The 12345-nt window shown below is 38.1% G+C and overlaps 1 protein-coding gene across 6 annotated transcripts in view; it reads left to right on the top strand.

The window, feature by feature from the left end:
* The window catches only part of NSD1 (nuclear receptor binding SET domain protein 1), a 143544-nt gene that overhangs the window by 49545 nt on the left and 81654 nt on the right, over positions 1-12345 (top strand). For all 6 annotated transcript variants that reach the window (XM_027606131.2, XM_027606133.2, XM_027606134.2 and 3 more), the window contains one exon: positions 11950-12085. In XM_027606131.2, the coding sequence (XP_027461932.2) occupies positions 11950-12085 (136 nt within the window). The remainder of the gene's footprint in view (positions 1-11949; positions 12086-12345) is intronic.

The following is a 12345-nucleotide window of genomic DNA, read 5'->3' as shown; positions in this document are numbered from 1 at the left end:
TGAAAATGTGTTTATAGCCCTTAGTCTTTTACCTTCTTTTTGGATTATTTCTTAGGATGTAGTCCCAGGAATGTGAGTATTGCTTCAAAGGGTATTACGATGTTGCTCTCCAGGAGACCATACTAAAATTAAATAATAGTGGTAAGTGGGACACCTGGGTGGCTCAGTCATTTAAGCATTTGACTCTTGGTTTCGACTCAGGCCGTGATATCAAGCTCCACGTCAGGCTCTGCATTCAGTGCCAGGCGTGCTTGAGAGTCTATCCCTCCCCTCCCCACCTTTGTGTGCTCACAGCCTTGCACCTACTCTCTAAGATAAATAAATAAAATATTTAGAAAAAAGATAATAGTGATGTTATTTCTAAGAGCTTGGCTGTTTCATTTTTTTTTCTTCTTTTCTTCCCCTCAAGAGAGAATATGAATAGAATTGGGGAGTCTGTTGGTCAAGCAATTCCATTAGAGATTAAGAAGAATCCTTACCTATTTCTGTGCCTCAGACCTTAGTCTCAGATACCTTTCTCTGTCTGTTCTCACTTTGTTGATCTTTTATCTGGACCCACGTTTATATCCCTAGCTTGGATCTTTTCTTGGGACTCCTGAATCATATATACAGTGGCTTTTTTTTTTTTTTTAAGATTTATTTATTTTTTAGAGAAAGAGCCCAAGAATACATGGGTATGGAGAGCGGCAGAGGGAGAGAATCTTCAAGCGGACTCCCTGTTGAGCAAGGAGCCTAATGTGGGGCTCAGTCTCAGGACCCATGAGATCATGATCTGAGCTGAAACCAAGAGTCAGATACTTGACCGACTGAGCCACCCAGGTGCCCCTACAGTGGCTTTTTGGGGCATTTTTCACTAGGTTGTGAAATGGAGTTTTGCACTTGTTCAAAACCAAATTTCAGCTGCTTCTACTCCAAACCTGCTTCTCCTGTAGTTTTCTCAATTTTAGTAAGTGGCAACTCCATCTTTCCTGTATTTAAGACCTAAGCTCTCAGACTGATCCTTATTCTCTCTTTTTGTAACATCCATGTCCAGTCCATTAGCAAATTTCATTGGCTTTGTCTACTTCTTGCCCCCTTCACCATCCTAGATTGGTTCACATAACTGTTTTATCTCATCTGAATTATTATTGCAATAACTGAAGGTCACTCTGATTCTACCCTGACCCCCTAAGGCTGTTTTCAGTTTGGCCCTCAGAGTGATCCTATTAAAACATGAATTCTTCAAAGACTTTTATCTCACTCATAGTAAAAGGGCATAATAAGACCTATGTCATCTCTCCCTGAATCATTTCTTTGACCTCATTCCTTCCTCTTCTCTCTTTCTTACTGTGTTCCAGCCACATGGTTTTTCTTGCTATTCTTTGAAAAATGCCAGTATATGTTCCTTCCTCTTGATCGTTGATGGGGTATTTTATCATTTAGTTCAAAATATTTTCTGATTTTCATTATGATTTGTCCTTTGACCTAAATGATTATTTAAAAGTATACTTGTTAATTTCCAAACAAATATTCTCAGTATATTTTTGTAATTAATTGCTAACTTAATTACATTGTGGACAGGAAATATGTTCCATATGATTCCAGTCCTTTCAAAATGGTTGAGATACATTTCATTTGCTCAGGACATGGTGAATATTTATAAATGGTCCCAATGCTTGAAAAAAGGTATATTTCACAATTAGAGTGAAGTAGTTTACATATATCCATTAGGTCAGTTTTATTATTTGTATATTGAAATTTTTTCTGAACCCTCAGTGACTTTTTCTTTATGTAAATTACTGAGAGAGCTTTATTTGCACTATGACTGTAATGTTATTTTTTCTTGTAGTTCTGCCAGTTTTTGTGTATTTTGAGGCTCTGTTATTAGAGGCATAAAATTTTATTTTTTATTTTTAAAAAATTTTTTTAAAGATTTTATTAATTTTTTTGACAGAGAGAGACAAAGTGGGAGAAGGAACACAAGTAGAGGGAGTGGGAAAGGGGGAAGCAGGCTTCCCGCCGAGCAGGGAGCCTGATACGGGACTCGATCCCAGGACCCTGGGATCATGACCCGAGCCAAAGGCAGACGCTTAACAATTGAGCCACCCAGGAGCCCCTAGAGGCATACAATTTTAAATATTATCTTTTTGGTCAAATGAACAGCAACATTTATTCCACTTTAATTAGCCATATATTTGTGTTTAAATTTGCTGTGTTATTTGCTCTTTGGTTTATTTTTCTTTTTCCCCTTTGCTGCCTTTTTTTGGTTTTAAATTATTTTTTTATTGTTCCTTTTATGCTCCTTCCACCCTAATTCAAGTTTGGAAATTACATATTTGGTTTCTTTTCATCTCTAGGTTACTCTAGAAATTACAAGCCTCCCTAACTCATCAGTAATTAAAATTCCCATTACCTTCCTCCCTGACAATACAAAGAATTTAAAACGCTTTATTTCTTAAAAAAAAAAATAATGCTTTATTTCTTCCTAATTGTATACAAACCCTAAGAACACTTAAACACTTTAACCCTACTCCACTTATAGAGGAGTTCCAGTTGTGGAATGAATAAATCGTGGGAATAAAAGGCACAGCATAGAGAATACAGTCAGTGATACTGTAATAGCTCTTCATGGTGACATATGGTAGCTACACTTGCAGTGAGCATAGCATAGCAAATAGACTTGTCCAATCACTATGTTGAAACTAATGTAATATTGTGTGTCAACCATATTCAAAAAACACAAAAGAACACTTTAGGGGCGCCTGGGTGGCTCAGTTGTTAGGCGTCTGCCTTCGGCTCAGGTCATGATCCCAGGGTCCTGGGATCGAGCCCCACATGGGGCTCCCTGCTCAGCTGGAAGCCTGCTTCTCCCTCTCCCACTCCCCCTGCTTGTGTTCCCTCTCTCGCTGTCTCTTTAAAAAAGAAAAAGAAGGGCGCCTGGGTGGCTCAGTTGGTTAAGCGACTGCCTTCAGCTCAGGTCATGATCCTGGAGTCCCGGGATCGAGTCTCACATCAGGCTCCCTGCTTAGCAGGGAGTCTGCTTCTCCCTCTGACCCTCTTCCCTCTTGTGCTCTCTCTCATTCTCTCCCTCTCAAATAAATAAATAAAATCTTTTTAAAAAAAGAAAAAGAAATACTGTATATTTTGCGGTTGTTTAGTAGAATATTTTTCAGATGCTGTTAGGTCTAGTTGGTTTATAGAGCCATTTAAGGCTTTTGTGTCTTTATGGATTGTCTAGTTCTCTCCGTTACGGCAAGTGGGTTTTGAAATCTGTTATTGTTTCTCTTTTTTACATTTATTTCTGTCAGTTATTGCTTCATGAATTTGGGAGTCTGGTTTCATGCATGGTGTTTGTAATTGTTATACCTTCCTCTTTAATGTTTTTATCATTATAAAATTTTGATCTTTTTCTCTAGTAACATTTTTCCTTTAAGTATATTTTATGTGTTGTTAATGTAGAGGAGAAGCCACCCCACTCTGTTACTGTTTGCATAGTACTTCTTTTCCAGTATTTTGCTTTCAACTTCTTTTTTTAAAAAAATTTATTATTTATTTATTTGAGAGAAAGAGCGTGAGAGTGCTAGCACCTGCATGAGCAGGGGGAGAGGTGGAGAGGGAGGAGGAGAGAATCTGAAGCAGACTCCTCACTGAGCAGGGACCTGAGTCGAAATTCCTGATCAGATGCTCAACTGACTGAGCCACCCAGGCGCCCCTCTTTCAGCTCCTTTCCTGACTGATACAAAGTGTCTTCTTGTAGACATCATATAGTTGAATCATATTTTTTATCCATTCTGCCAATTTCTGTCTTTGAATTGTAGTTTTAAATACATATACATTTTATCTAAGTAGTGATAAGGTAGGATTGCTGTCTGCCATTTTACTATTTTTTATGTTTCTATTCCTCTGATCCCGTTACTACCTTCTTTTATATTAAATAGATATTTCCTAGTGTAATATTTTAATTTCCTTGTTATCTGTATGATAGCATCCCTCCCCAACCCCAAATACACAGAGTATTTTCTTAGTGGTTGCTCTGGTTAAATAGTCAAGATTGCAACTAAAATCTTAATTTATTATGTGGATTGTATTAATATCAAGTTAATTTTAATAGTAGTAATAAAACTTGGCTCCTTTATTGGTCTTTCACATCTCCATTGTCATTTTATTGTCATACAGATATATTTTTATATATGATGTGTGCCCATCCACACTTAGAATTCTTGTTTTACACAGTTGTCTTTTAAGTCAGATGTGAGAAAAGTGTTGTAAACAAAAATACATTTTACTGTCTTTTGTATTTATCTCTTTTTTACCTTTACCATGTTCTTTATTCATGTAGATTTGAGCTATGTCCATTGTCCTTTAGCTAAAGCCGAAGAACTCTATAATATTTCTTGTAGGGCAGATTGGCAAAGGACTCCCCTTGAAATTAACTTGAAATACATGCTTAAATTTTTTTTTTTTAAGTAATAAAGCATAGCATATTAATCAGTTTGACTAATTGGATCAAGATAGACAATAATTATTGAACATATACTCTTTGCCAGGTACTGGGCTAAGTGTTGGGCATGGAGGTAGTATGGGAAGTCTCTTTTCTCTGTTTAGGTGATTATAGTCTCTGAGGTCCTACTGTGGGCTTGGTGCTGTGTAGACTTTTAGAGAAGCTTTGAAATTATCAAATGATAATGAAATCATTAGTGCTTTTGTAAAGTGCTTTTGTAAACAGGAATGTAAGATTATCTGTATTTTTATTTTATTCATTCAGTATATTATTTTTTCATTTTTTAAAGATTTTATGTATTTGAGAGCGCGAGAGAGAGCATGAGCAGTGGGGAGGGTCAGAGGGAGAAGCCGACTCCCCATGGAGCAGGGAGCCCGATGCAGGGCTCTATCCCAGGACCCTGGGATCATGATCCAAGCCAAAGGCAGATGCTTAACTGACTGAGCCACCTAGGTGCCCCCACTCAATATATTATTAAAGGAACATCACTGTGAGTTTTATGTAATCTCTTACCTTTGGTGTCCTATTTGTAAAATAGTGGAAATACCTGTTTTTATCATCAGAATAAGGGAGTCACTTTTGACTGGGTAGAAAAGGTGAAATTCCGAAGTAAAATTCAGATAGCTCTGTACATTGTAGTTGTTAGTATAACCTTTAAAACTTGGTATGTTAAATCAGGTTATTAAAAATATTCATGAGGAACTTGAGTGGCTCAGTTGGCTAAGCATCCAACTCTTGATTTTGGCTCCTATCATGATCTCAGAGTCTTGATATGGAGCCCTGAGTTGGGCTAAGCACTGGGCATGGAGCCTGCTTAAGAATCTCTCTCTCCCTCTCCATCTACTGCCCCCACTTACCCCCCTCTTGCACACATTGTGTGCTTTCCTCTCTCTCTCTCTCTCTCTCTCTCTCGGAAAAAAAAAAAGGAAAACAAGAACTGAGTCCTAGAGTTGGCAGTAAGTTCTGTGATAACATCCCTAGGTCTTTACCTCAAGTTCTGTATCACTGTATATTCTTTAAAAAGTTGTTTTAGGGGAACCTGGGTCGCTCAGTCGGTTAAGTGGCTGCTTTTGGCTTGGGTTGTGATCTCAGGGTCCTGATCTCAGGGTCCTGGGATCGTGTCCCGTGTCGGACTCCCTGCTGGGTGGGGGAGGAACCTGCTGCTCCCTCTCCCTCTCTGCCTGCCTCTCTGCCTTCTTGTTCTCTCTCTGTGAAAAAAATAAAATCTTAAAAAAACTTTTAAAAGTTGTTTTAGAAGATAGTTTGTCGTACCTGTACTCATCCATGTATTGTACACTTAAAATTTGTTAAGAGGATAGATCTCTGTTATATATTCTTACCAGAATAAAATTAAAAAGAAAAAAAAAGATACTGTTGTTCTGTGAGTTAGCTGACTTTAAATACTTTACTCAACTCTTAAATTTTGGATATGCATGTAAAGATATTGGTGACCAAGGACATCTGTGGTAATGCTCAATTAACATTAAAATAGCAATTTAAGTTTTATCCCATACAGCCCAAGAACATACCTGGACCACCTGAGCTTATTTTATCTTAGAAATGCAGTCTGGTTTATACCTTTGATTAAAATTTCATTAGTGGAAGTCCTTAAAGATAATATCTAAGGTGTCTTCTAACCATAACTTTTGGCTAAAGAGCCACTTCTTGATTGTTACTGAAGTAGAAGTATCAGTCCTTTAAAAATAGTAGTGACAAGCTTATACAGGAAAGTTTACTGTTGAAATGATAAGTTACTGTCAATAAAAGAATGGAAATGGAGATTTTGAACCTAATTGGTTTTTAGATTTGCTTTAAACACTTTGAAAACAAATTCTGGTTATATTTATTCAGTTAAAATTGGAGGAAAAAATGTTAGTTAAAAAAAACATGGTCTTTGGGCGCCTGGGTGGCTCAGTTGGTTAAGCGATTGCCTTCGGCTCAGGTCATAATCCTGGAGTCCCAGGATCGAGTCCCGCATCGGGCTCCCTGCTCATCGGGGAGTCTGCGTCGCCCTCTGACCCTCCCCCCTCTCATGTGCTCTCTCCCTCAAATAAATAAATAAAATCTTTAATTAAAAAAAAGTGGTCTTTAAAATTAATCAGGTTTATAAGACTTTATTTATTTGACAGAGAGGGAATACAAGCTGGGGGAGAGGGAGAGGGAGAGCAGGCTTCCCACTGAACAGGGAGCCCAATGTGGGGCTTGATCCCAGGATCCTGGGACCATGACCCGAGCCGAAGGCAGACATAAACGACTGAGCCACCTAGGTGCCTCAGAATTAATCAGGCTTAATCTTAGTCTTTCTTACTGTGATTTAACCTTTTTGATCCTCAGTTTATCTGCAAATTGGAGATAATGCCATTTCATAATGTGAAGATTAAGCAAGATAATCTATGTATATTGGTTTTCTAGGGCTGCCATAATAAAGTGCCCAAAGTGGGTAGCTTAAACAACAGAGATTTAATAGTATCACGGTTTGCGGACTAGAAATGCAATGTCAAGTTATTTTTTTCTGAGGGCTTATGAGAATATGTTCCATACCTCTCCTAATGTATAGTTGCCTCAGGAGTTCCTTGGTTTTTAGAAGGTGTCTTCCTTGTGTCTTCATCATCTTCCCTGTATGCATGTCTGTCTCTCTGCTTCCAAATTTTTCCTTTTTATAAGGACACATTTATTTTGGATTAGGAACCCACCCTAATTGATTTCATCTTGATTATTTCAAAGACCCTATTTCCAAATGAGGTCTCATTTACAGATATTGTGGGACATACTTTTGGGTGAGCACAGTTCAGCTCAATAGTTACATAAAAAGGCTTAGCACCAGTATATTTCTTCCAGCTGGACATATAGAGATATTAGGAAGAACCATTCTGAAATATGCGTATCCTGCCAGTCTAAGCTCAGATGACATTTCTTCACTTGAGTCTTCCCTGATATCTTCAAGTGTCTTGGGATCAGGAATTCATCATTGTGTCTCTTATTGAGCTTTCTATTGTGGTTGTTTAGTGAGTTTGTATGTAGTTGAATTATGGGTTTAACAATTTGGTGTATTTGGGTGTCTTTCTTTCCAAGGTGAAGTATTTAAGCTCTTCTGAAGACAAGAGTCATATTTAAAAAGAGTATCTTTTCCTTATTCTTATTTTCTTTACTTCATAATTGGAGGCCTCGCTTTGGTCTGGAATTCTTGCCTGTGTCTAATTTTTTATGTGTTAAAGTCCGTTGGATTTGGTTATTGTTGTCCATTAATAATAGTATTAACAATATGTATTTGTATAGACATTATTTTCCAATGGGTTTGCATATAGCGTAGTATTTGGTCAACATGGTAAATCAGTCAAGACAATCTGGAGAGGGTACCTGCCTGGCTCAGTCAGTAGAGCACGGGACTCTTGATCTTGGGGTTGTTTGAGCCCCATGTTGGGTGTAGAGATTACATTTAAAAATCTTAAAAAAACAACAACATGGAGATAATAAATGTTTCAGGTTTGTGAAAATCTTTATCCATGATACCATTAATTTAATGAAACTATTTTTTATTCATGTTTCTCATTGACGTTATATATATATGTATTATTTTTTGTTTGTTTTTTGTTTTGTTTTTTAAAGATTTTATTTGTCAAGAGAAAGCATGAGAGTACAAGGGGGAGCGGCAGGCAGAGGGAGAAGCAGGCTACCCACTGAGCAAGGAGCCTGATGCAGGACTTGATCCCAGGACCCCGGGATCATGACCTGAGCCGAAGGCATATGCTTAACTGACTGAGCCACCCAGGCGTCCAATATATATATATATTTTTTTAAATTTTTTTTTGAGAGAGAGAGTGTGTGAACAGGGGGAGGGACAAGGGGAGAGGGAGAGACTCTCAAGCAAACTTCTTTCTGAGCATGGTGCCCACCTTGGGGCTCGACTCGGGGCTCAATTCCACAGCCCTGAGGTCATGACCTGAGCCAGAATCAAGAGTTGGATGCTTAACTGAATGAGCCACCCAGGCGTGTCCCGACTTTATCTTTTTAAATCATTTCATTTTGAGCATGATTTCTAAATGGTTGGTATATTGTATGTGTGGGTGTGTATTACATTTTCAGTATTCCATAATTTCATCTGCACTTTGCATATTTCCTTGAGTTGTCAGCATAATTCGTTTAACAGGTCTCTTGTTGGATGTTAAGTTTTTGTTGTCATAAGTAACTGCTTGAAATATTTTTCTGTAATTCTGCTTGGTTGGATTATTTTCTTCTGGTTACAATATTAGGAATAGAATTATTGTTTTCATTTTGATGGTTCATAGTAGAGAGCAGATGTTCCTTTCCTGATTCTATGGCTTAGGAAACTGAGGCTGCATTAAGTGACTCATTTAAGATGATGTAATTTGTGTTGGAGTTAGAAGACAGAATTCATTGATGCTTTGTCTGGTTGTGTGATTCAGCTTCTGGCTTTACCTGATAATACTCATGTTCCTTCCTTGCTGTCTACTGAAAGTATGTTTTTTAAAAAAATTATTGAGGGGCGCCTGGGTGGCTCAGTCGTTAAGTGTCTGCCTTCGGCTCAGGTCATGATTCCAGGTCCTGGGATCGAGCCCCGCATCGGGCTCCCTGCTCGGCAGGAAGCCTGCTTCTCCCTCTCCCACTCCCACTGCTGGTATTCCCTCTCTCGCTGTGTCTCTCTCTGTCAAATAAATAAATAAAATTTTTTTTAAAAAATTATTGAAATATAGTTGACTTTGAAGGCATGTGTTTTATGGCTATACTTTCTGATAATATAATCATTTTGTTGGAGTAATATGAGGGGAAGAGTGAACCAGTATCATGTCATAGATTATGACTTAATTTGTCATAAAGAATTTAACAATCATGGGGTTTTTGTTTTAAATATTTCATTCATTTATTTGACAGAGAGAGATATAGCGAGAGAGAGGGAACACAAGAGGGGAGTGGGAGAGGGAGAGGCAGGCTCCCCGCTGAGCAGTGAGCCCAATGTGGGGCTTGATCCCAGGACCCCGGGATCATGACCTGAGCTGAAGGCAGATGCTCAACGACTGAGCCACCCAGGTGCCTCCAGTCATGGGGTTTTATTATTACTGGATTAGTCAGTGGTTGAGAGTTTGCCCAGGTTTGAATTAAGGCTCTGCCAACTTATTAAATACCATATGACCTTAGACACACAGTAAAATAAATAGTAATACAGTATCTACCTTAAGAGGATTAAAAAAGGAACAGCATCTAGCACATAGCAAACATCAAGTAAATGTTAGTTAATATGTTTAGAGTAATTTAGGACTTGAATAAATAAGCCAATACCAGTGATTGCCAAATAAATTAAATGATCATAAATTGTGTCAGAAATTTATGGGAACCTACTCAAATTGTAGTTTTCAGTACAGGCAAATAAAAAAATTGTTTTCAGGCATCTGGGTGGCCCAGTTGGTTAAGTGTCTGCCTTTGGCTCATGACCCCAGAGTTCCTGGGACGAGTCCCGCATCAGGCTACTTGCTCAGTGGGGAGTCTGCTTCTCCTTCTGCCTGCAGCTCCCCTTGCTTGTGCTCTCTCTCTCTGACAAATAAAAATCTTAAAAAAAAAAAAATTGTTTTCCCATCCTGTCTTTGTATCTTGGTTTTAAAGTTTCAAAGCCAACTAACTAGTTTTGAAGTCCTATTTTTTTCCTGATGACTTAACAAACTGGTAACAGGCAAAAATAGTCTTTTTTTTTTTCTTTAAAAGAATAAAATGTAGGGTGCCTGGGTGGCTCAGATGGTTAAACGTCTGCCTTCAGCTCAGGTCATGATCCTGGGGTCCTGGGATCGAGTCCCACATTGGGCTCCCTGCTCGGTGGGGAGCCTGCTTCTCCCTCTGCCTGCCGTTCCCCCTGCTTGTACTCTCTCTCTCTCTAATAAAAAATAAAAAATCTTAAAAAAGAGAAAATGTAGTTTGTCTCATTTCCTAGTAACGCTATACTTACAGAACTAATCACAATATTTTCAATGTGATTCATAGGCATTCTATAAAATTTAATTTCTGTCTGAAAACAGTCTTAAAGTTGAATGGGTAACTTATAAATCATTGAATTGAGCCCAATCCTTTGATATCCCTGCAGTGGGGCAATATTCATCATTCATTTGAATGATTTCAGTCAGTTCATCTAGCATATACTTTATTGAATGCTTAATCCGTTTTAGTATTAACAAGGGAAGATTGAGTCTGACGGAGGATCACCAAGCCTTTTTCAATACATAGCGCTTAGAGAAAACCATAGTTATTTGTATGTCTCCTTCAAGTAAATGGAAGAGGTTGATCTTTGTTTAAGTACCCTGGGTGTTTCTTTTGGCTACTACCCAGGAACATCTCAGTACACTTGCAACTCCTTTGTGTGGTGCATACCATGTGGGAAGCTCAGTCCTACTAAATACAGAGCTGTGTTCATTTTAAGGCAGGAGGTCTGCTTATGGTGTGTTAAAGGCATGGCCATGGATTTAGAGTGGAGATGGAGGATGTTGTATTGCAGATCAATTAGGGATATTGATTTTGGGGAAGAGATGCAGCCAAAGTCTCTGCATTAGACAATTCCAAGGAGCTTGATTCGTATTGAACTTATTCTGCATGAATGGTGTTCCTTGGAGTTGTGCAGTATACTGTTCTGTAGGTCCTGGAAAAAGTCCAAGTCAGTTGCATTGATATTACTAGGGTCTAGCCTGTAGCTTTCAGGATTATTTCATTAGAGCTATTATTGTTAATTAATAGGAATGTCTGTGTTTGAGAAGGATGTAGAATATCACCTGTAGAAGAGACCACAGTCTCCCTGCACCCCCACCCCCCATTTTATTGAGATATAATTGACACATTGTATTGGGAACATAGACTCTTTTTTTTTTTTTAAGATTTTATTTATTTATTTGACAGAGAGAGAGACTGAGAGAGGGAACACAAGCAGGCAGAGTGAAAGAGGGAGAAGCAGGCTTCCCGCCGAGCAGGGAGGCCAATGCGGGGCTCGATCCCAGGAAGCTGGGATCATGACCTGAGCCGAAAGCAGACGCCCAACGACTGAGCCACCCAGGCGCCCTGGGAACGTAGACTCTTGACATTGTTCATAAATTCTTTTTATAATCCACCCCCTCCCCCTGCCGCCATGTTGTGTTGTAATCTAAGGACTAGGGCAAAGATATCTTTTCCTGGGGATGATTGTTTCTTTTTTCAGTTTTTAGCTATTTTATTAATGAAAATAATTTATTTTCTCCATGAACGTAGGTAGATTGCTTATATAAAACAAATATAAATATAGAGCTACTACTTTATAAAGGGCTGTATTATAAACATTAAGACAAAATGATTCAGTTGTACTTGCTTTGTACTTGTTAAGTGGAATGTTTTTATATAGATTTCTGTAGAATTCTGCTTTCTCAGAAGGCTAATAAAAAAATGGTACACTGTTTCAAAAGGTTTTGATTCTTATTGATGCCCCATGTTTTGTCTGTCTAAAGTGTCAACCCAAGAAAAAGTCTACGCCACTGAAGTATGAAGTTGGAGATCTCATCTGGGCAAAATTCAAGAGACGCCCATGGTGGCCCTGCAGGATTTGTTCTGATCCGTTGATTAACACACATTCAAAAATGAAAGGTAATACTAGTAGTTGATTATACATGGTAAATAACTTGTAGTTGCCTTTAGTGTAGCCTAATTTTTGTTGCCTTAAGTAGTAATACATTTTTACCTTTGAGCATTTGGTGAATAAATTGTTATTAATGTATTTTTACCATTTTGAATTTTTTTAGTTTTATGATTTATGATTTTATTTTATGATTGTCACTCTATAGATGCCAGGAAAATGTTAGCTTTATTACCTAAAATTTACATTGTCTAGAATCACTTTTCAGTAT

Source organism: Zalophus californianus, chromosome 5 (genome assembly GCF_009762305.2).
Source record: "Zalophus californianus isolate mZalCal1 chromosome 5, mZalCal1.pri.v2, whole genome shotgun sequence".
Lineage (NCBI taxonomy): Eukaryota > Metazoa > Chordata > Mammalia > Carnivora > Otariidae > Zalophus > Zalophus californianus.
This window is presented reverse-complemented; position numbering and strand designations above follow the sequence as displayed.